This window comes from Pithys albifrons, chromosome 4, assembly GCF_047495875.1.
Source record: "Pithys albifrons albifrons isolate INPA30051 chromosome 4, PitAlb_v1, whole genome shotgun sequence".
NCBI classification, from domain to species: Eukaryota; Metazoa; Chordata; class Aves; order Passeriformes; family Thamnophilidae; genus Pithys; species Pithys albifrons.
Genome location: NC_092461.1, coordinates 28,863,987 through 28,888,575, shown reverse-complemented (window position 1 = coordinate 28,888,575; position 24,589 = coordinate 28,863,987). Strand labels below are relative to the sequence as shown.

Genomic DNA, 24,589 nt, shown 5'->3' with positions numbered 1-24,589 from the left:
ATTTGCAAAGAGGAAGGAAAGGATGAAAGCAAAGTTGTTCTTCTGAGGAGATTGAAACCAGTGGAATGGACATGCTCTTTGGAGCATTTGAGTAGTTTAATGACTGGTAATAACTAATTAATTAATAATCACTGGTAGTAATGAGGGCCAGATTTTCATTTTCTATTAAATGGCATAGCTGGACTTATTCTGAGGTGATTTACACCAAGTTCCCGACTCAGCACATCCACAGCATCCATCTTTTCTGTGATTTATAGCAGCTTTTAAAGTAAAAACTAGGTGGCTTTGATCCAATTGATTTCTTTGAGTCTGTGCTGGTTTGAAGGTGAACCAGCAGGGGAAATGAACTCACCACGAGAGAGATTATAAGTCAGAGCTAAAATTTAATAATAATATTATTATAACAACACTGACACAAAAGGGAAATTGCTTTCAACTCACAATACCCCAGCAGTATAACCCAGTGTCCTGGGGCACAAACCCAAGGGGGTTTGTTTGCCCTTGTGCTGAGACCCCTGTGGCTCCCCCAAGTCCAGAGCAAAAGGAAAAGAAAAACCTGTTGGTGCAGGCGAGGGCTGTGGTCTGGGCGAGAGCAGTGATCTCCTGCTGTCGAGGTCCTGCTGCTGCTCTGGATCCGACGAGAAGGTCCTGAGGTCTTCTTACCCACCACTTATGTACCCTCAGGGAGCACTCAGTCCCTCCCCCTGGGCGGGGACTCACACAATGGGTGATTAACTCTGGGAGCCAGGGGGTGTTGAGCTGTTGATGGCCCATTAGCAGCTCCGCCCCCCTCAGGCTGGGTGTGAAGTGATAATGGCTCCCTGGGCAGCTGCTGCTAATGGCCCATTGTCCTTGGGGAATGAATAGAGGGGGTGGAATACACAGGTTTGATCACCACCACACAGGGTTAGCTGGTCCCTCCAGCTGAACTAGGACATTATCCACCCCTTATTCCACTCCATCTAGTCATTCCCAAATTAACCCCCTTTTTACCTATACATATATATACACATGTATACAATGAAACATTACAAACTCTTCTCGCTCAAAATTAGGTCCCCTTGTGGTACACAACGTGTTTCTCCATCTTTTTGCATTACCCACCAAGTGCAACCAGGTCCTTGAGCAAAGACAATCCCTCGGATGGGTTTGCCTTTGTTTGAGGTGGGACTAACCCAAACAGTCTTTCCTAACATACCTCTCATATGGACCACAGGGACTTTATCTCCATCTACAGTATTCAAGAGTTCTGATTGGGCAGGGCCAGCTCGATTGATGGAGCCCCGGGTGTTGACCAACCAGGTGGCCTTTGCCAAATGCAGCTCCCAGTGTTTGAAAGTTCCCCCACCCAACGCCTTCAAGGTTGTTTTCAGCAGTCCATTACATCGCTCAACTTTCCCGGCAGCTGGAGCATGGTAGGGGATATGATACACCCACTCAATGCCGTGCTCTCTGGCCCAGGTGTCTATGAGGCTGTTCTTGAAGTGGGTGCCGTTGTCAGACTCTATTCTTTCTGGTGTGCCGTGTCTCCACAGAACTTGTTTCTCAAGGCCCAGGATGGTATTCCGGGCAGTGGCGTGAGATACGGGGTATGTCTCCAGCCATCCAGTGGTTGCCTCTACCATGGTCAGCACGTAGCGCTTGCCTTGGCGTGTTTGGGGAAGTGTGATGTAGTCAACTTGCCAGGCTTCCCCATACCTGTATTTCGACCACCGTCCACCATACCATAGAGGCTTCACCCGCTTGGCCTGCTTGATGGCAGCACATGTGTCACAGTCATGGATAACCTGTGAGACACTGTCCATGGTTAGATCCACCCCTCGGTCACGAGCCCATCTGTATGTTGCATCTCTGCCTTGATGACCAGAAGCATCATGGGCCCATCGGGCTAGAAACAATTCACCTTTATGCTGCCAATCCAGATCTACCTGAGAGACTTCAATCCTGGCAGCTCGATCCACCTGCTCGTTGTTACGATGCTCCTCATTAGCCCGGCTCTTGGGTACATGAGCATCTACGTGACGGACCTTCACACTCAGCTTCTCTACCCGGGCAGCGATGTCCTGCCACATCTCAGCCGCCCAGATGGGTTTCCCTTTGCGCTGCCAGCCGGCCTTTCTCCAGCGCTCCAGCCATCCCCACAGAGCATTGGCCACCATCCACGAGTCAGTGTAAAGGTAGAGTCTTGGCCACTTCTCTCGTTCGGCGATATCCAAAGCCAGCTGAACAGCTTTCAGCTCTGCGACCTGACTTGATCCACCTTGTCCTTCAGTCGCTTCTGCAACTCGACGTGTAGGACTCCATACAGCTGCTTTCCATTTCCGGCTTGTCCCTACAATGCGGCAGGAGCCATCTGTGAAGAGAGCATATCGCTTCTCCTCTTCTGGTAGCTGGTTATATGGTGGGGCCTCCTCAGCTCGTGTCACCTGCTCCTCTTCTTCTTCAGAGGACAATCCGAAACTCTCACCTTCCGGCCAGTTGGTGATGATTTCCAAAATCCCAGGGCGATTAGGATTCCCTATCCGGGTTCGCTGCGTGATCAGAGCGATCCACTTACTCCATGTGGCATCAGTGGCGTGATGGGTAGAAGGAGCTTTTCCTTTGAACATCCAGCCCAACACTGGTAGTCGGGGTGCCAGGATGAGCTGTGCCTCAGTGCCAATCACTTCTGAGGCAGCTCGAACTCCTTCATACGCTGCCAGGATCTCTTTCTCAGTTGGGGTGTAGCTGGCCTCAGATCCTTTGTATCCCCGGCTCCAGAATCCCAGCGGTCGTCCTCGAGTCTCCCCAGGTACTTTCTGCCAGAGGCTCCAGGATGGGCCATTCTCCCCGGCTGCAGTGTAGAGCACATTCTTCACATCCTGTCCTGTCCTGACTGGCCCAAGGGCTACTGCATGGGTAATCTCCTGTTTAATCTGCTCAAAGGCTTGTTGCTGTTCAGGGCCCCACTGGAAATCATTTTTCTTCCGTGTCACAAGGTAGAGAGGGCTTACAATCTGACTGTACTCAGGGATATGCATCCTCCAAAAGCCCACGGCGCCTAGGAAAGCCTGAGTTTCCTTCTTGCTGGTCGGTGGGGACATAGCTGCTATTTTGTTGATCACCTCTGTTGGAATCTGACGACGCCCGTCTTGCCACTTCACTCCTAGGAACTGAATTTCCTGAGCAGGTCCCTTGACCTTACTTCGTTTAATGGCAAAACCAGCTCTTAGGAGAATCTGGATTATCTTCTTTCCTTTCTCATAAACCTCCCCTGCTGTGTTCCCCCATACAATGATGTCATCGATGTACTGTAGATGTTCTGGAGCCTCACCCTTTTCCAATGCAGTCTGGATCAGTCCATGGCAAATGGTGGGACTGTGTTTCCACCCCTGGGGCAGTCGATTCCAGGTGTACTGCACCCCCTTCCAGGTGAAAGCAAACTGCGGCCTGCACTCTGCTGCCAACGGAATGGAGAAAAAGGCATTGGCAATGTCGATGGTGGCATACCACTTGGCTGCCTTGGACTCCAGCTCATACTGAAGCTCCAGCATGTCCGGCACAGCGGCACTCAGGGGGGGTGTGACCTCATTGAGACCACGGTAATCCACCGTCAGCCTCCACTCTCCACTGGACTTTCGTACTGGCCATATGGGGCTATTAAAGGGTGAGTGAGTCTTGCTGACCACCCCTTGGCTCTCCAGCTCACGAATCATCTTGTGTATGGGGGTCACAGAGTCTCGGTCAGTGCGGTATTGCCGACGGTGCACTGTGGCTGTGGCCAGCGGTACCAATTGTTCTTCAACTTTCAGCAGTCCTACAGCAGAAGGGTCCTCTGAGAGGCCAGGCAAGTTGCTCAGCTGTCTGATTTCCTCTGTCTCCACAGCAGCTATGCCAAAGGCCCAACGCAGTCCCTTTGGGTCTTTGAAATATCCATTCCTCAGGTAGTCTATGCCAAGGATACATGGGGCTTCTGGACCAGTCACAATGGGGTGTCTATGCCATTTCTTGCCAGTCAAGCTGACTTCAGCTTCCAGTACAGTCAGCTGTTGGGATCCCCCTGTTACCCCAGAAATAGAGATGGATTCTGCCCCGACGTATCCTGATGGCATCAACGTGCATTGTGCGCCAGTGTCCACTAAAGCTTTGTATTTCTGTGGGTCTGATGAGCCAGGCCACCGAATCCACACAGTCCAATAAACCCGATTGTCCCTCTCCTCTACCTGGCTAGAGGCAGGGCCCCCCTAGTTCTGGTCATGGTATTCACTGCGCTCTCCCTGTGAATATGACTGGGAGGTTCCTTCAAGAGGATCGGGCATAACATCATCATTCCTATACTGTCTGGAGCCTTGCCCACGAGAGACCGGAGCAGCCTTCAACCTTGAAGAATTCCCTGTGTTAGTTGTGCCTCTTTGCAATTCACGTACCCGAGCTGCTAAGGAAGAGGTGGGTTTCCCATCCCACTTCCTCATATCTTCTCCATGCTCATGGAGGTAAAACCACAGATTGCCGCGTGGAGTGTACCCTTTCTCCTTAGCTGGAAGACGCCTGCTTCTGATGGCGGAGACTCTTGTTTGTTCTGGAGAGATATGGAAGAGTCCTTCCTTAATCTTCTCTTCCAGTTCAGCCAGTTTTGTTTCCACAGCTGAGACATGGGCTCGTAATGGAGCAGTGACAGTGTCTTCATAAATCCTGAGTTTGCTGACCAGTGCACCCACCTTGTCTTCTCCCTCTCTCCACTGCAATGTTGCAAGGTAGCGAGAATACATTTCTGGCCCAAGTCGTGCAAATTTTAACCACATCTGGGATGTGCACTGGACACCATCTGGACTTTTAGGGAATCTCTCATCCTCTGAAAAGATTATCTCCAGTACGGCTAATTCCCTTAAGCACCGGATACCTTGTTCCATCGTGTTCCACTGTCCTTGCTGTACGTGGAGGTCCTCCTTACAAAGATATCTCTCCCTCACGCTTGACAACAGTCGCCGCCAGAGGCTGAGAGTTTCCTGTCTCTTTCCAATGCCCTGATCAATGACAACATCTCGAGACAGGGATCCCAGCTGCCTTGCCTCACTCCCATCTAGAATGGTGTCATTGGCTGCAGCATCCCAGATTCGAAGTAGCCAGGTCAAGATGGACTCATTTGCCTGTCGTGTGAACTCTCTCCGGAGCTCACGCAGCTCTCCCAGGGATAGGGACCGGGTGATTATTTCTGGCTCCATTTCTTCTGCTTGAGATGAAGGTCCTGACTCTTCCTCGTCATGCACTATACGAACTGATTTGGTCTTTGATTTTCTTTTCTGGACAGGGGCAACTGCTATCGGTTTCTGTGGTCCTTCTGGCTCCTCCATGGTTTGTGTGGACATGGTGCTGGTTGATGTATCTCTCTTCCTCTCTGGCTCAGTCATGGTCTGGGTGGACATGGCGCTGGTTGATGTATCTCTCTTCCTCTCTGGCTCAGTCATGGTCTGGGTGGACATGGCGCTAGTTGATGTATCTCTCTTCCTCTCTGGCTCAGTCATGGTCTGGGTGGACATGGCGCTAGTTGATGTATCTCTCTTCCTCTCTGGCTCAGTCATGGTCTGGGTGGACATGGCGCTAGTTGATGTATCTCTCTTCCTCTCTGGCTCAGTCATGGTCTGGGTGGACATGGTGCCTGTGGATTTGCTCCTTTTCTCCTCCTCCTGATGATGCTGTACCACACCAAGCAGTGTGCGGTAGGCAGTGGCCAGGGCCCAGCAGGTTGCTGTGAGCTGCACATCTCTGGGACTACCAGAGCATCTTCCTTTCACATAGCTTAGCATTTTGGCAGGGTCCTGCAGTTGTTCCGGGGTGAATTTCCAGATCATTTGAGGAGAGAAGGTCTCCAAATACTGGCCCATATCTTCCCACTTCCCGTGCCACTCAACATCATCCACTCCCAGGGCAGGCCTCCAGCAAGTCTCCTTAGAGAGCCCAGTTCTGACCCTAAACATGGTGTATACAGTACAGAGGAGACAAAGCAACACTAACAGCAGGATTATGCTGTCCCTAACATCAAAAGGAAGCTCAATATTTTCAATGATTGTTGTAGCAGAGGTGAAAAGGTGGAAGTAACCATCTCCGCCTGTTTTCCCCACAGTCTGGGTGCTATTTTTAATGAGACCCCAGAGGTAACAACCCAAACCAGGACAGGCAGACCAGACTGAATATACATTCACAATGAAATTCATTGCTTCTGATGTTATGACAACATAAACATAGTATATTAATAAAGCAATTTTGATCCTTCTCCCTGGTATTAAAGAGAGCATCAAAACAGGCACATGGTTCCCCATGTGTCGAAATATGAACAGGCCCAGATACACCATCCACATGAATGCATCAAGCAACATGGTAGTCAGGGAGTTTCTGTACCCAAATACACAAAATGAAATTGTAGTTCTGACTTCTCTCTCGTGCCCCACGTTGGGCGCCAAAAGATGTGCTGGTTTGAAGGTGAACCAGCAGGGGAAATGAACTCACCACGAGAGAGATTATAAGTCAGAGCTAAAATTTAATAATAATATTATTATAACAACACTGACACAAAAGGGAAATTGCTTTCAACTCACAATACCCCAGCAGTATAACCCAGTGTCCTGGGGCACAAACCCAAGGGGGTTTGTTTGCCCTTGTGCTGAGACCCCTGTGGCTCCCCCAAGTCCAGAGCAAAAGGAAAAGAAAAACCTGTTGGTGCAGGCGAGGGCTGTGGTCTGGGCGAGAGCAGTGATCTCCTGCTGTCGAGGTCCTGCTGCTGCTCTGGATCTGACGAGAAGGTCCTGAGGTCTTCTTACCCACCACTTATGTACCCTCAGGGAGCACTCAGTCCCTCCCCCTGGGCGGGGACTCACACAATGGGTGATTAACTCTGGGAGCCAGGGGGTGTTGAGCTGTTGATGGCCCATTAGCAGCTCCGCCCCCCTCAGGCTGGGTGTGAAGTGATAATGGCTCCCTGGGCAGCTGCTGCTAATGGCCCATTGTCCTTGGGGAATGAATAGAGGGGGTGGAATACACAGGTTTGATCACCACCACACAGGGTTAGCTGGTCCCTCCAGCTGAACTAGGACAGAGTCCAACAGGAGAAATAAGCAGGCACTAGACCAGGTCTTTGAAGAGCAAAGGGTGGTTATTATAATTTTTAATTATATTTTTTTGCCTCGATATCACTCTGTACTCTTTCTCTCTGCATCTAGAAATGGAGATCAGGCTGTGCCAAGTGTGGCTTTGGCCTTGGATAGATTTTATCCTGATATTGCATTCAGTGCTGTGCTGTCAGATTTTCTGCCAGGGGAGTGTGAGACCAGCAGCAGCATCCAGGGAGTGTTATTTGTTTTCTGATACTTTCCCTGGGGTTTCCTGTTCTTGTCGGCTTTCTGATTTATTTTCCTTTTTTATTTCTTCCTTTTTTTTCTTTATTTTTTTTTTCTTTTGGATGAGGTTACTTCAGTTGATGTATGGCCCAGATCTGTCCCAGTCTGCTTTGAAAGCTGGTAAATGAGTAAAGCTGGACTTTGGAATTGGAAGTGATGTTAAGGCAAATGTTTTCACACTTTTGAAGAGAGTTCAGATTCCTTGGGGCAGAGTGCGTGTGTGTCTGTGTCTGTGTGTCTGCGTGTGTGTGTGCACAGACCTGATGATTTCAGAATGAGGGCTTTGAGCATGTCTAGTTGTTGTGAAATGCTGCTTAAACAGGAAAAGTGGAGGACAGAGTTAAGGATGAAAGGAGAGGCCGAGAGAGCTGGGCTTGTTCAGGAAAAAAAAGGTTCTTGGGGAGACCTTAGAGCCCTTTCCAATGCCTAAAGGGGCTCCAAGGGAGCTGGAGAGGGGCTTTGGACAAGGCATGGAGGGATGGGACAAAGAGGAATAATCCAGACCAAGCTGGATTAAATATTAGGAAGAAATTCTTCCCTTTGAGGGCAGTGAGGTCCTGGCACAGGTTGCCCAGAGAAGCTGTGGCTGCCCCATCCAAGGCCAGGTTGGATGGGGCTTGGAGCAATCTGGGCTAGTGGAAGGTGTCCCTGCCCATGGCAGAGAGTTGGAACTGGATGTTCCTGAAGATCCCAAGATTCCAAGCCAAACTACGCTATGATTCTACAATATAAATTAAAAGCTTGAAAAATATAAGAGGGAAAAAAAAGGTGTAAGAACTTTATTCTTTGGAACGGTGAAAATGAATAAAAAGGTAAATTTAGAGCCTATTCAAACCAAAATAAATCCTAATGATACTGGTTTGTTACTAGCTCAAAATGACAGATTTATTTATAATAATGCAGAAATTTCAATAAACGCCTGTATTCTGTAATTGGAAAAGAGCCTGGTTACTTAATCCCCATCCCAGGCTAATGAAATACTTGTCATTACAGCAGCACCTCGAACACATGCTATACATCATCTAATAAGTGAGATGTGTGTAAGAGAAACACGACAGAGCAATTTTGTGTGCAAGGATTTTAAAAGAGCAGGTTAAGACTAATTGGGGATCATTGCTCTCCAGGAAAAGAAAGGAGGAAGAGTTCCCAAAATCTGGAGAGAGGAGGACGTGTCTGTAAGAGCAGCAGCCTCACATCTGTCTTAGGCACAATAACACAACATCTGACACAGGATCCAAAAATCAGGGCATTGTGGGTAATATTATGATTATAATTGAATAATAGCACACTCATTAAAACAGAGGAATTAATAGCAATCAACTTATGGAAAATAGATTTTGTCAAGCTAAATTAATACTTTCTATGAGAATGCACAACTGGTTGGTAGAGTCTGAATATTTGTCATTATTTGTGCACATCATAAATAAAGCATTTTTTCTTGGTGACAGTGAATAAACAGAACAACTAAATAGTGCACATTTTGGAAATATGAGCAGTACATATAGGGGAGAATACAGAATTCAGTTTTCCTGTGAGAATGGCCTTGGATCTCCCAGTCTCTTTCAAGAAGGATGTTGGTTAATGGCAGAAGGTGAATGGAAGAGACCAGAGAACAATAGCAGGACCAGAGAATTTCCAAGAGATGATGTGACTTAGCTCAGGAAGGATCATGTGAAGAGCTGCCTATCCAGGCAAGACAGATTTATATCCTAGAGATGGATGGACATGTAGCAGAATCATAGGATGGTTTGGGTTGGAAGGGACCTTCAAGATCATCTAATTCCAAACCCCCTGCCATGGGCAGGGACACCTTCCACCAGACTAGGTTGGTCCAAGCCCCATCCAACCTGACCTTGAACACTCGCAGGGATGAGAAATCCAAATATTTAGTAAGGTCCAGAAATTTAGAAAGCTCTGGATGAGAACCAGGAAAAAATGTTCTGTGTGCTGCTGACAACTCCTACAGTTAAATTAATTTGTGTTTTTCTTTTATTATTTTATTTTTTAACTATGGAAAGTGCTTTAATCCAAACCAGAAGTAATTTAGGAAGGCTCAGGTTCGTGTGTTAAACAGGATCTGAGTAGATAATCCCAAGAGAATCAGTGGGATGTGCTGATGCTCTGTTACCCTGTTGGATTCCAGATCCCACAGGGAGGTGAAGGGAGGTTCTGTCTCATGTCAGGAGCAGGTCACTGAGTGCACAGAGTCTAGACCTGCCAAAAACTTGTCTGTAACTCAGGGCGGTCTGCTGGAGTCAGCAGCATGGAGATGTCCAGGCCATCTGTGATACACCTAAGGCTGCTGAGCAGCTTGGCTCCATCTGGAGCTGCCGTGAGCTTGCTGCTGGCATTGCTCCTCTGAGGATGGTCAGCTGTGGAGAGGGGACATCTTTCACCCATGTCCCTTCAGTGAGGGCATATGGCCCTTTTGCTCTGCCTCCACATCCTGTCCCAGGCTCCACGAAGCCCAGGTTATCCACATGGATCCTGACCTTATCCCCATCTGTTACATTTCTGTACTTATTCTCTGCATTTGCAGTCCATACATGACCATGTTTCAGGAGAAGGGACTGGACAAGACACAGGAGCAGTAGGTGGAAGATGGCTATACTTTTTGGGTGCTGAGTGTACCCAGGCATGTGAGGCAGAGAATGAGATTCCACTTTTCCCTGGCTTAGCCCTTCGTGATCACATGGAGATGGGGCTGCAATAACTTTTCCTGATGAAACTATCCCACCTGTGGGATGAAGGCAAACTTCATATGGAGGCTTTTCCACCTATGATCCCTCCCCTGTTCTGCTGCTCTTCCCCAGCATGAAAGGCTGCCATGAAAAACCAGGGACTTTGTCCCTTTGATTCCTTGTGGTCCCTCTGGCCATGAGACAGGAACATCCCTGCAAAGCCCAGATCTCTGGGATTAAGACATTCCTGGCCTGGCCTTTGGAGACCCTGGACAGAGACAACTGGAATACAAGGGAACAAGGGGAGGGGTGGAGTCACATATTTGAGTTCATGTGGCTGGAGCAGGTCTATATATGGGGTGTTGAGTGGGAGTTTGGGGGTATAGGGGTTGAGGGAGGGGGCTGTGGGGTGTGCAAGGTGTATATCAGGTCTGTGGGACAGGCCTATGGAGTTATGTATCCATATATATGGAATATGTGAGACTGGGTTATAGGGATTTGGGTTGTGTAGAACAGAGTTATAATATTATTTATCCATATGTGGGGTGTGTTACGAGGCTATAGGGTTGTGCATCCACATAGTGGGTATCTGGGACACATCCAGGTGGTTGTGCATCCGTATATGGGATAAGTGGGGCCAGGGTACAGGGTTCACGTGGTGTACATGGAATAAGTTGGACAGGGCTTTAGGGTTAAGGAAGTGTATATTGGATAAGTGGGACTGGGCTATGGGGTTGAGGAGGTGTATATGGGGTATGTGGGAAAAGGCTATAGGATTAAGGAGGTGTATATGGGATATATGGGCAAGGGCTGTAGGATTAAGGAGGTGTATGTGGGATATGTGGGAAAGGCTATAGGGCTAAGGTGCATGTGGGATAAGTGGGGCAGGGTTATAGGGTAAGGGGGTGTATATGGAATATGTAGGGCAGAGCTATAGGGTTAGGGAGGTGTATATGGGATATGTGGGCCAAAGCTATAGGGTTGTACATCCTTACATGGGGTGTCTGTCGCAGGGCTATAGGGTGGGTGTGTGGGACGAGGCTGGACAGTTACACGGGACAGGGGGGCTATAGGGTTAGGGCTGTATGGGAAGAGGGAGACAGGGCAGCCCGGGGGTGGAGGGGCACATTTACATGGCTGAGGAGTGACGGAGGGGTCAGACCAGGACCAGGTCCAGGGCTAGAGCCGCAGGTCCGGCGGGGGATCGGTGAGATGGGGACGGACGGGGAGGGGGCAGGCGGCGGGGGGCGCGGTCCCCCACCCCTCCACCCCGCGGCGCGGTGCCCGCTCTCCGCCCGCCCTGACTGCCGCTCTCCGTCTCTCCCCGCTCCGCCGCCCCGTCACTCCCTCCCTCCTCTCCTCCCTCCAGCAGAGCCTCCGCCTCCGCCTCTCCGCCCGGCGCCTGGTCCTGGCGCGGTTGCCGAACGGTCCCGCTCGACGCCTCCCGGACCAAGTGCCTGTGTGACCGGCTCTCCGCCTTCGCCATCTTAGCCCAGCTCAGCCCCGACATGGTGAGTCCCGCCGGCGGCACCGCGGAGGGAGGAGCGGAGGGGACAGGGAGGCGGGGGGACACACGGGGGACAGGGAAAAATGAAGCGAGAGGGAAGCGGGACGCGGCCGGGATGCAGCGGAGCATCCTCGGCGCGCGCCTCCCGGGTACCGCGGACCGGCGGCGGGGACAAGCCCCGAGCGCTGCTGCAGTCCGGGGTCACCGGGACCGTGGCGACACGGCGGGAGGCTTGGCATCGCCCTCCCCCTTTCCTTCCCCGCCGCCCTTCCTCTCCCCTTCCCCCCGACCCTGACCGCAGCTCCGGGGACACACACACAGACACATCGGGGCTGCCGCCGCGCCGCTTCCCCCGTCCTCACATCCATCCTTCCATCCCCGCGCTCTGCGTTTGGACATGAATCCCGCGAAATGTGGGGAGCGACCGGCCCCCGCAGGCGTGTTCGCTCCCGTGGGCTCCCCCACGCGCGGAATCTTCTTCGCACGTGTCTTATTTTGGGGGGGTGGGATCGCCCCGCTCCGCCTCCCTCCCCGCCGCGGCCCCGCAGCTCACTCTTGTCTCCCTCCCCTCCCTCGGGGTCCTTCCCGCTGCTCTGCTCAGTTTTGGGGTGCGGGAGTCCCCACTCTGGGACAGCGGAGCGTGGTGGGGAGGAGTTGGGAAGTTTCGGCCGCTGGCGGGGACACGGAACCGGTGCCGCGTTTCGGACGGAGCCTCCGGAAAAAAAGTGCGAGATTCCTAGAAATTAACGCTGGGCGGCTGCACCCTGACTCAGAGCACGAGGAGGGTGCCAGGGCACTAAAGGCGACACTGGGGTGGGCAAAAGAGGCTGCACAGGGTCCTCTCTTCTACCTTGTGCTTTCATATTTTTTTTGTTTAATTTTTTTTAAGTAGCTCATCCCTTTTTGGAGAGTTCCCAGGTTAACAGAGCGGAGCCCCCACCTCCTCCACCTAAAGCTTCTCCATCTACCCGGGCACTGGGAGTTATTGGGCCCTTGCAATTATTTACTAATTATGGCTTGCTTGTTCAATGCTGGCTTAATTCAGCAAAAGGGGAGGGGAAAAGAAGAGAGGAAGGGTGAGGGTGGTAAAGGAGAGGGGGGATCACATTTTCCAAGATGAAGGTTTGGTTTATTATTAGAAACACTAATGTATTTGGTCCACTAGTTACCATGGAAACAACATCTGCACTGAAGTGGTTTTAAAGACACAGTGTTGGTTGTGTTTGCCTGGGCCCCGTGGAGACCCAGCCACCACTGGGCTCTGAAATGGGCTCTGGGTTCTCAGGTAGAGTCACTTTTGGGAGCCTCTTGGGAGAGGCACCAAGTTTCTGGTCTTGGTAGAGATGTGCTGGTTGAAGGATGCTCAGAGGTAGGACAGGAGTGTGTTCCTGCTTGGAAGGGGTCTGGAATGGGCTGGTTACATGGATGTTGGCATCCCTGCATCTGTCTTCTTCCATGGGTCGTTCTTTCCTTCTCTTTCCATTCTCGTTCCCAAGAGGGCAGGGAGGCAGCCTGGTGGGCCAGTGCTCTCTAGGAATGGTATCCAGCCTTCTCAAGGTGGACAGGGTGAGCTCAGGTGAGCCACATGGGATCCATCCCCGGCCCTGTGAGCTTGCAGGGCTGTGTCCTGCCAGCAGCAAGGCTTCACTCTTCATCCCAAGCTACAGCAGCTCAAGTGTCTGGCTCCAGAGGTTGTGATGACCATGACCGTGATTGATGCGTGAGCCTTGTCCTGTATGGGAAGGACTCTCAGGTGTCCTGACAAAGTCTGGGGAGATGGCATGGTTGGAGAAAAGAAGTTGGGATTTCTGCTGCAGGAATGCTTCTAAGGCAAAGAGTGGAGTGAAGCGAGCCCAGATGTGCAGCTGAGCTGCTGGTGAAGGTCCCCTGCTGATCCATCTTCTGGGCAGAGGATCAGGCAGTGTGGGAAAAGCAAAGGGAATCTTTGTCTTGCCTAAAGCAGAAGTTTCTCTGACAGAGACTTTATGTTCACATGGTGCTTGGTATTATTTAACTAAGCAGCCTGGGAAAAAAATGGTTAATTTGACGTGGCCAGACCTGCTGCTCTCTCAGCTCCAGGTGTTTGGAGTGTTATCTGGATAACACAGGGTTGATGTAAACCCTTTGTCATCTATGTAAGAATTTTTGCATCTGAGAGTGGGCTTGTCTGCAGGAGGATGCAGGTTCCTTCCCCCAGGCATGTTTTATTATATCTGCAACTAAACTCACAGCTGCTCCTTTGGGGTTTAGGCCTAAAATTGCTTCTTTCGTCCTCTTTCCAACTGCACTGGCTGCTGACTGGGTTATGTTTTCACAACTCATTTTTTCCCAGCCTGGAGTCCCCTCATGAGCATCAGGATGGCTCCTTTGGCTGTGCTGGGGGGAAAACTGTGTCCTGGATGTCTCCTGAGCTCTCCTGCTAAGCAAAGCCAAGGGTTTGATGATGTTGTGGAGCATCATCCAGGCTGAGCTCAGGTGACCCATCTGGGACCCATGTCCTGCCTGTACCTGCCCTGTGAGCTTGCAGGAGTGTGTTCAGCCAGGTCCTCATTTCCCTGGTTTCCTCACCAAATCTCATTCTGAACAAGCCCACGTTGCCTCCCATCCCCAGAGGTGGCATCTCGTCATCGTTGGTGTCTGCGCTGGTGACATTTATAGTGCAGTTTTTCATGTGCCTTTGGAGCTCTCAGGACAAGAAGCTCCGTCCGCCTGGGTCATTAATATTATTTATTGCTATAAATCTCCCTTCTGGAGTCTTTGGCCCTGGCAGTTTGAAATATTTGTAACCCTGATATGGGCACAGCTTCTTTGCAGGGAAAAAGACTATGAGAGGATTTTGGGATGACTGTTGCTGCTGATTTGGACTTGCCAAGGACAGCTTCCCTGGGCTGGGACCTGAGAGTTGCTCATATGGCAGGGAAAGGAAGCAGTTTTCCTTGATTTCAGTGAAGCTAAAGGCTGAAATTCTGTGTTTGGATTCTGTTTTGGAGACAGACATCCCTAAACCATGATGGAGCTGTTTAGATCCAGCTCAAAAGCTGGAGTTCAGATTTGTGTTTGATTTCCCTTGGACCCTGCTATTTCCACTCGACAGAGGCAGCCTCTTGCACTGGTTTGGCACGACTGCTGTTTGACCATCATGAAAGATTAAAGCCTCTTAAATTAAGGAACACAGACCAGCATTTTGGGACTGTCTTTTCGATTTAGTTTTACACCCTGCCCAGCTTGATAGGGCCATGGCACTGACATGCTGTGACGCTACACCTGCCTAATAGCAGTGCTAAGAGAGAATGAGGGCAAAAGAAAACTGCAGAGCTGCATGTGAGGCTTGTGGTGGTGTTTGCTCAAAACTTCTTGGCAATTTTTGTAGATGGGAAGGAGGTAGAGCAAGAGCCTGAGAATGCAGAGAGACTCACTCTGGTTGTCTCGTTTGACTTTGGCTTGTGCTTTCTCTGCTGCCCACCTGCTTAGGATTGGCCTTTAAAAAGCCAATCAAGCTTTAAACCTGTTTCAAAGCCAGGATGGTGCTTTGAGCAACATGGTCTGGTAGAAGGTGTCTCTGTCCATGGTAGGAAGCGGACAGAGATGATATTTGAAATGAGATGATATTTGTGATCCCTTCCAACCCAAACTGTTCTCTGATTCTCTATTCATACAGCACTTGGGAGTGTAGTAAGGCTGCACAAATACATCTCTGCTCTCTCTCCCCCTCCTTACCACCTTGTCTGCAGAGACTAGGCTGATCAGGATGAGACATCTGAGCTCTTCTCTCATTTCTAGTCTTAGCAAAGGTTGGGAGCTGCTGGTGGCAAGAACTTGTAGAGGTGCAGAGTTTGTATGTCTGTGTGGAATTTTTGGAACATCTCACCTCGGTGTCAGTGTTCACTGACAGGCAAACCATGACCTGGAAGGGTTGTAGGGCACCTGTACAGTTTTATGGGGTGTATTGTAGCAGAACGAACTATGACCTTACTTGGGTATGCACTGGCAAGGCAAGTGAGTGCCCACCATGAGCAGACCTGCAATATAAGAGGAAATGGCCCGAAGTTGTGCCAGGGGACATTTAGATTGGATATTAGGAAAAATTTCTTCATGTTGGGGTTTGTCAAGCATTGGAACAGGCTGCCCAGGGAAGGGGTGGAGTCATCATCTCTGGAAGTGTTCAAAGAACATGTGGATGTGGTACTTGAGGACATGGTTTGGTGGTGCTGGATTGATGGCTAAACTTAATGTTCTTAAAGGTCTCTTCCAACCTTCTTATTCCTTGATTCTATGATTCTGTATCCCAGAATGTTGCAAGAGGCTTTGTTCATTGTTACCTTCAGTTTGCATGAATGGAAAGCACCTTTCATGATGTGCTTCCCACCCATGGGGACAACACTTTCTGAGCATCTCTCTCATCTCACATTTCCTTTCTTTTCCCTGAAATCACACCAATGTTATGTTTGAAGCAGAGGATAAGAAATCCCTTTTACCCTGGGGAAACAGTGGAGCTTGGAAAGCAGACTCTCAGTTGTACCTCTTGGCTGAGTAGGCTGTGAGAAGGGATCAACATGCAGGTCTGGTGTGATCAGAGAATATTTTGGGTTGGAAGGCACCTTTAAAGATCCTGCTGTACTTTGAAGATCTTCCCTCTGGAAAGATTGTCCTGTGCTATGGGAGGTCTGTGTACTTCATGGAGAGTGCACAGACACAAGGTGGGTTATTTTAAGCTCCTCAAACTCTGTAGGGCTTTGCTTGCATGGCGAGTAGATCCAGGTTTTCCAGAAGAAAAAAAAAATTGATGTTAATGAATCAAATATTTTGTAAAGCTGTAGCAGTTCTGACAACATTTTGATGGAAAATGATAGTTTCTCTTAGATAAGACTGGAGAACTTTATCTGGAGGTGAACATTTTCACATTTATGTTCTTCCATTGCTTATCGCGTGAGATTTGGAGTTTGGATATGAACAAAGCTTTTTGCATACCCTGAGAACTGCCAGTTCTCATGTTTACAACAGTCTCCAGGTTTAGTTAATAACCATGCTGCTGCTTTTTCTGCAATATTAACTCTTTGATTCAAAAGTTGGACCTTTTCTGATGAAGAGAAGTCCTCAGTTTTGTTGTCCAGCTTGAGGTCTTGAGGCATCAAACCCCACTGCCAGTTTGTACAGGGGTCTAGGTCAGAATTTATTAGACTGGTGTATCTGGGTTTATTGGAGAGGCTACAGCCAGAGTTCTTTCTGTGCCTGTAAGTGAAATTACAACCTTCAGCTAATCACTTCCTTGCTTTCTGCTTCCCTTTCTCCAGCTGCAGCACCCTTGCAGGTGACATCCCAGGCTCTGTGCAGCCACATTTGCACAGTGTCCCGAGCCTGAAGGGTGCTACAGGAAGCACCAAGTGCTGTCATTTCCCTGACAGAGCGTTAGGAGCCTCCTCCTGCTCAGTTATAGCAAGAGCTGTGCCAGGGTGAACATTGCTGAGCTGCGAATATTTGGGCTTTTGAGGTCCAAATCCTCGTCAGGCTCCCACGCTCGTGCTGTTGGCACCTCTTCCTGCAATCACCCTGTCCTCTCCAGGATGCTGCTGTGTGTAGAGTGTCTCTTAGAAGCTGATTATGCCTCTTGAACTGGAAATACTGCCTAAGATTTCCTGGGGATTTGTGCTGTTAGCGCTGAACTCTCCTGGGATGCGAAGATGCCAAAGTGGGAGTCATGAAGGGACATTCCAGCTGGACTCCTGCTCATCCCAGGAGAGCTTTGTGCTGGGATTGGGGAAGGATATTGTCTACGTGCTGCTGGGTATTTCTGGGCTTTGCCCATCTCCTGCTCCACAGCAGGAGCAGCTGCTTTGTTTTCTCAGGGGTGTTTTTTCCCCAGGTCTGTGGCAGCCTGGAGGAGCAGGCTGTGATTCCCTAAATCACAAGCTGGTTTTTGCTTTGCTCAGCAGGGATGCTCCTTTCACTAAATCCAGTTTAGCCCTCCTGAGTTTCAGCAGCCGTGGATAGAATGGAGAAGACAAGGTATGAACCAGCTGGGCAGACAGTTTTCCTCTCCTACTCTGCCTTGTAATAAGATTAGGAAGGACAGAGATTGTGTGATGCCCTTAGGTGGCCAAATGGGCCAACCAACCCACAGTCTAACTACCTCTTCAAAGAATTCCATTATTTTTCCAAAGTGTCCTCTTAGCAGAAGGGGCTGGATTGTGATCCTGCATTGGTGCTCTGCTGGAAATCACCTGTTTTTAAATCTTTGCTCTGTCACTGATGTGAAGTCTGTCAGTGTGTGTTGCAGTCAATTTGAGTGGAATCTCATTTGAGTTTAGAGAGGACGTGGAGTCAATGTACGGATAATTTACATTGGGTTTTTAGAGGAAGGGGGTTACTGATAGAACCTGTGGTGTGCTCCAGGTGCCAGAATAACCCTGGGTGTGTTATTTTGGTGGTTGATGTTACTGGAGATTGCCATTTCTAAATGCTGTACACCGATGCCTAAGAAGGGATCCCATTATCGAGTAAGTGATCGGTGTTTGAACATACACTGGCAAGGAATGAGAGATAAGCTGGGTAGGAAATCCCTTTCAGTGCTGTGTTTCCAGCAGAGACAACACTTGAATATATTAAAAGAAGACAGGTAGCACAGAAGGTAATAATGGGAGGATTTGGCTCAGCATAACAAGCAGTCACACTGCATCCCACCTCCTTCGCGGCTGTCTGCGGATTCAGCTGCCTGTCAGGGAGTTTGGGAGATATTCCCAACTGACAGCTTTCCTGCACCGAGTTCCCTCTCGGCGCTCGTGGAGTCGCTCAGGTGTTGGAACTCCCGACAGAGCTCGGGCTGGTGGGATTGCAGCAGCGGGGCTGCGGCGCTTCCCCCGCCAGCCCGAGCTCCGCACAGCCCTGGCAGTGACTCTCCTGCAGGCGAATGCTGCATCACCCTCTATCTCTCCATCTGAAGGGGACGTGGGAGAGGAACATGAGCGAGTGGCTGGGAGCTGGAAGGCGCTGTGGGATTCAGCGTGAGTAATGCCGAGCCAGCTTCACCCTTCACTGCAAAGGCACGGGCAGCGCTGGCATTAACCAAGTGACCCCAGGAGCAGAGCAGGGCTGAGGTCAGTGCCTTGTCTTCAGCTCAGATGAAATCCTCCCCGGGAATGGCTGCGATCCTGCGTGTCCGGGCGTTCCTCAGGGCTTTGGTGCTCATTTCGAGCTGCAGTGCCTAATGGCTTGTTGCCATCAAGGCAGCTTAGCAAGTGTGACAGCTGCCCTATTACCCAGCCACAGCTTGCTGCTCTACTAAAGGAGGTGTGGATTTAAGCCAGGACACCAGGGGTTTCCCAATTCCCACTTTTCCCTTTCCTGAAAGCTCAGGAAGCAGCATGTGCAGGTTTGAGGGCCAGAAATGTGAAAAGAGGGTGAGAGATACCTGTCTGGGGTGCTGTGTTTTGTGTCCAAACAGAATGACTGGTAAGTGTGGGAGGGTGTGTGGGAGAGGATGTTGTGTCAGAAGTGGTTCGTGTGAGACCTCCACACTGATGGAAGAGCAGAGGTGAGCTCTGCAAGTCATCTTGACTCCTTTCTGAAGCAGAAGAGACTGAGGGGAAAGAGGATAATAGTCTTCAAATGGGTAGAAGGTAGCTGTGGAAGGGGAATAATCTGCCTTCTGTGGCTGCTGGGGATTGGACTCAAATTGCAGAGTGAGAGATTTAATTCAGGGACGGGGGAAAACCTTCTGACTGCAGGGATAGTCAAGCACTGAGAGCCCAACCTCCATCAGCAAAGGTTTCCTTGAAGAGGCAGGGGGTGATTTCAATGGCTTTGCAGGCTGAGGGGTGAGCTGAGCTTGTCAAGGCTTTTCCCACCCTCTCACCTGTAATTCTGTGAACTGGGTCCCCTTTGTGTCTGCTCTTTGCTGTGTGTGAAGAGAGGAATGTGACAGAGGGATGGCATGTTGGTGGGAGGTGAAGTGGGATGGAGGCAGATGGGGAAGCCAAAAATCCCGGAGTCTGTCCACAGCTTCCCATGTTTGACTGTAGCTACTGATCCATTGTTATTTATATATTTATAATCTGCTACTTGCACCACGATGTCACCTGGGAGGCTTTAGCTGTGGAGCACAACTTCAATCTGCTCAGTGCTGAACGAGTTACAGAGACACCCTGACCCAAAATAGGTGGAATTCAGCTGAAATTTCCATCTGAAGCACAAGGATGCTTGGAAAGAGGCGGTGTGGGGGCCCATGTAAACAGCATGAGGGCATTAGTCATCCTGATCTGCGGATCCTGCTGGAGTCAGGATTGCTCTGTGGGCTTTGCACCATGCAGGGCTCTACAGAGGAGGTTTAAAGCAAGAGCACTGGGGTTTGGGGGAGCATCACAAAGGGGCCTGTTTGAAAATGGTAACAAGTGGGTGATGGGAGCTGGATTTCATGGGCTCATCGGGGCAGGAGTCGCAATTAGTGCTAAATGAGATTATCTTCCTTTCCAAAGCACTTTGAGGACTAAGCACGTTGTGTTTGAAGAGTCAGTTGAACTGTTGAGTGTTTCTTGTCTTTCTGGTATCTCCAGTAGTCCTTTGGCCTGGAAAAGCCCCTCTTCAGGTAATTTTGAGAAGCTGCTTCACCACTGAGCCTTTTATGCCCTGCCCAAAGGCTAAGGCTGCCCTTAGATTGCCATGCACTTAAGACATGGTTAAGTCATTATTATTATTTTACAACAAATGTCTACTCATTTAAACCCAAATTGAAGCCATTTCTGAAAGGTTTGTGCCCTTCATAGTTTTGCTGTCTATGAATAACCAAGTGGACAAACCTTTTGGCAATCTTTGAGCAAAAATGGACAATATGTGTGGAAAACAAATGTCAGGCTTGTAATTAGGAGTATTTGAGCTTGAAACTTCCCTCTAAATGTTAAGACTGTCTAATCAAGAAAGTGGGATTATGCTGGGTGTGATAACTGTCAGACAAAACTCAGTCTGCAGCCCCAGTGCTCGCTGCCTACCTGCCCTCCCAACCACAGGGATGTACAGAATATATTCAATAAATCTGTGAAAGCAAAATGACTCTGCTCTTTTCCCACAAGTAAGACAATGCTTTCATTTTTCTTGACAAATGGTTCTTTTCCCTCTTTTTAAATATGGCAATCATGCCAGCCATTCCCCAGATGGGGAATATCCCACTACTGGGACCAGTTTTGATTTTGTTTATATCAGCTCAGAGCAGTTGTAAATCCAGGGGCTGTTACAGCTTTACTTTCCAATCACTCATCTGTGAATGAGTTGGGTGTCAGGACTGGAAGCTGATTCCTGGAGTGCTGCTTGGAGATCCCTGCACCATGTAGAGGGAATTGGCCCCAGTGACTCCCCAGTGACCAGCTGTGTCACTGGGTGGGTGGGAACATGCTGGATCCCAGAGGCTCTTCAGATTGCAATGGGAATTATCATCATAACAGCACACCAATCCACTGCCAAACAGCTGAAATCCCTTCATCTCCTTTTCCAAGGTGAAAAGGAGTCCCTTTAAGCCTCTCAGGACTGGTAATGAGATGGACATATTTTACTCCAAGGCTGTAGGTTCAACCCTAGTTTGGGTCAGGAGCCATTGCCAGTGCAGGGATCTTCAGTGACTGAGCAGTGAGAGATGGGAACCTGGGTCTTACAGGAAAGGAATTGCATCTGCAAGTAGTAATTAATGTTTGTTCAGCCTGGAGAAGAGGAGACTGAGGGGAGACCTCATCACAGTCTGCAGCCTCCTCATGAGGAGAAGAGAAGGGGCAGCACTAATTTCTTTTCTCTGGTGACCAGTGACAGGACCCAAGGGGACTGAAGATGTGTCAGAGGAGGTTTAGGTTGGATAGTAGGAAAAGTTTTTCCCCCAGAGGGTGGTTGGGCACTGGAACAGGCTCCCCAGGGGAGTGGTCATAGCACCAAGCCTGACAGAGCTCAAGACATGTTTGGACGATGCTCTCAGGCACATGGTGGGATTTTTGGTATGGTCATGTTCAGGGCCATGAGTTGAACTTGACGATCTTTGTGGGATCCAACTCAGGATATTCTATGACTCCATGGATTAGATAAAGGCAGGGTATAGGAGATGCTTTAGGGGTGATTTGTGCAGTCTTTGGTCATGTGTTCCTGACCTGTGTCTTGGATTAAGCTTTTTCTTAAGGACTGGCCTTCAACGGGCAGGGGGAGATGGAAGGTGGGTGTTTGTTCCCCAGGCTGGTTGGCAGCAGGCAGCTGGTTGGCAGCTGGTTGGCAGGACCCTTCCTGAAGACACACCTCGGGTGTTCCCCCCACTCCTCAGTGGGGTCTCTGTGAAGGGCAGGACACACAGGAGTAGGGGAAGGCACGTTTTACCCATGCTGTGTGTCTGGCATCACCCACCAGCACCACACGGATAGTAAAACAAACAACGGGCTGTTGTGGAGTAATTTGGTGAAATGCTGTCACCTGGCATGGAACCAAAACACTGCTTAAATCAGGATAAACACAGTCTGGATTCTGCTCTCATTTTCCATTCCCAGTCTGCCGTGGACTTATTTTATTTTAGCTGTGTGTAAATCTCACCACATTTCGCTGCAAGGTGCTCAGCTCTGCTGCTGTGAAGTACAAGAGAGGAGGGCAAGCAGCTTCCAAATCAGTTGCAGGATTTGAATTGGTTATTCTCTGCGTAGTACACAGAAAGGGCAATTCCCAGCAGAAAGGAGCAGGAAAGAAGCCTCATTTTTACTGTAGCTGGAGAACATACAGAGAGCATAGAGAGTCCCTATAGTAAAATAATGCCAGTAATAGCAATAATAGTAACAATGATGATGGTGATGATAATGATAATAATAATAATAAATTCCATGGCAGAAGTGGCTCTAGCACTGTCCTGTAATTGTCCCTACTATTTAATTTTTATGATGCTCCCTGGTTTGTGCCAGCCAGCAGTGTCCAGCTGTGGTTCAGGGCATGAATTGCTTCATGAATCATAAAATCAGGGAATCATTAAGGGTGGAAAAGACCTCCAGGATCATCAGATCCAACCTTTGACTGAATACCAGCGTGTCCACTAAACCATATTTCAGAGTACCCCATCTGCTCCTTTTTTGAACACTTCCAGGGGTGGTGAATCCACCACTTCCCTGGGCAGCCTGTTCCAATGCTTAACCACTCTTCCAATGAAGAAATTTTGCTTAATATCCCACCTGAACCTCCTCTGGTGCAAACTGAGACCATTTCTCTTTTTCATTGGTTGCCTGGGAGAACAGACCAACCTCCACTTCATCACAACCTCTTTTTAGGGAGTTTTAGGTAGTGGATGTTCCACTGAACAGTATGAACAAGACCCCTGTGTTTTGGACATGAATTTGTATGAATATCTGTATTATATATCCACAACAGAGTGGATCCTGGACCATTTGATGCTCTAGGACTGACACAGTGAAATGAGGTTTGTTCTTTACTGCAGTGCCTGTGTCAGTGCTGCTGCACAATGTGATTGAAGTTCACTTCTGCCTCCGTTGTCTCAGAAGCAAAGAGCACATACCCGTAGAGGAATAGACCATTTGGGTTATTACCAGCTTTATTATGGAAAATGGTTTTATTTTCTCTTCAATATGCTTTAAAGGGAAAAAGGCTGCAATCTTTCTATAGGCATGAGAAGCAAAGATTTAAAAACCAGACACTCCATCTGGCCAACTCACAAACAGTTAAGCCAGAAGCTCTCTCCTCTCTCTCCTCCATACTCACCCATGTTAATATTGCACAGCAGAGAAGGAGATGGTGGTTCTTGATTGTCCTGACATAGCCTTAGGAACCCCCTGAGGCATTTACATGTGGCAGAAATCCAAGCTGAATTAAGCTTTGGATGAGAGATGGAGGGCAGCATTATTCTCTTCCATTTCCAGGGGATCAAAATAGGCCCCCGAGAAGCTAAAACCAGTGTTTGCCATCTAAAGCAGATCAGCTGAGAGGCCTTTGAGAAGATTGGCTTAAGTGATGGAGCTGTATGTCCACAGTTGAGTTGTGGGCAAGCTGGGAATAGACCCCCACTCTCCTCCACTCGCACTCTCCTCCACCCCACTCTCCTCCACTCCCACTCTCCTCCACCCCACTCTCCTCTTTGGGGTCCTCTGGCTTGACAGGCTGGTTCCCAAACTGCAGCTCTCAAAAAGATGCACAGTGACTCATGGCTGCTCATCAGAGCTCCATAAAACAGGGATTTCAGTAGCTTGGCCAAGTGAAGGGTAATCGGAAAGGAGCAGGGAGGGAATAAAGCAAAGTGTCTTTTAAGCAGCGATAGTGGCAATGTTTGGGCACAGCTGGCTGGGCAGGAGCAGAGTGGTCCTTGGCATTAACAACATCCCTCCTCGACATCAGGGCTGGAAATTGAGGCTCTGAGAGTGCCGTGCGGGCACTGAGGGGTGGCAGTGAGCTGACCGTGGTGCTGCTGACTGGCAGGTGGATAATGCGGACTGTTAACTCCTGTAATTCCCTGCCAGCCTGCAGGAAATTATCCTGACAGTTCCCATTAAGGGGCGGCTGCGTGACCACTCCCCTGCCCTCAGAGCTTCATCAAGGCTGGTTGCTAAACACAGATCATTGCCAACGTTGTATCTTGAGAGCAGACTCAATACCCACCGATGAGTTAGCGATGGTTAATAAATAGTAGCACGTTAAGATGTCTCTCTGGGTGATTTTTGTGTCCTGTAATTACACAGAATTGCCTGTTAGACTGGCCAAATTACAGAAAAGGAGTCCTGAGCTCCACCAATGCATTCCTGATAATAGGTGACTATTAACTTTGACATGGGAAGCCTGTGGTTGTGATACGAGGGAAGCGAAACAAGGGAGAAATCCTCTGGACCTGTCGTGCAGTGACATGGGCTGAGCTTGGGAGGATGTCCCATTTTCCAGAGAGAAGTTGTGGAAAGATTATTTATTAATGATGCCACTAAGTGATCATCGTGCAGGGATCTCAAAGCCCTTCTCAGAGGTTGGATGATGGAGAAGAAAAGGCTCTAGGGAGACCTTATTGAGGCTTTTCAATATATAAAATGTTATAAGAA

At 49.3% G+C, this 24,589-nt stretch overlaps 1 protein-coding gene across 9 annotated transcripts in view; it reads left to right on the top strand.

The window, feature by feature from the left end:
• ADGRB1 (adhesion G protein-coupled receptor B1) overlaps positions 1 to 24,589 on the top strand; it is a 304,676-nt gene that overhangs the window by 197,351 nt on the left and 82,736 nt on the right. For all 9 annotated transcript variants that reach the window (XM_071553750.1, XM_071553757.1, XM_071553756.1 and 6 more), the window contains one exon: positions 11,421 to 11,562. In XM_071553750.1, coding sequence (XP_071409851.1) covers positions 11,421 to 11,562 — 142 coding nt within the window. The remainder of the gene's footprint in view (positions 1 to 11,420; positions 11,563 to 24,589) is intronic.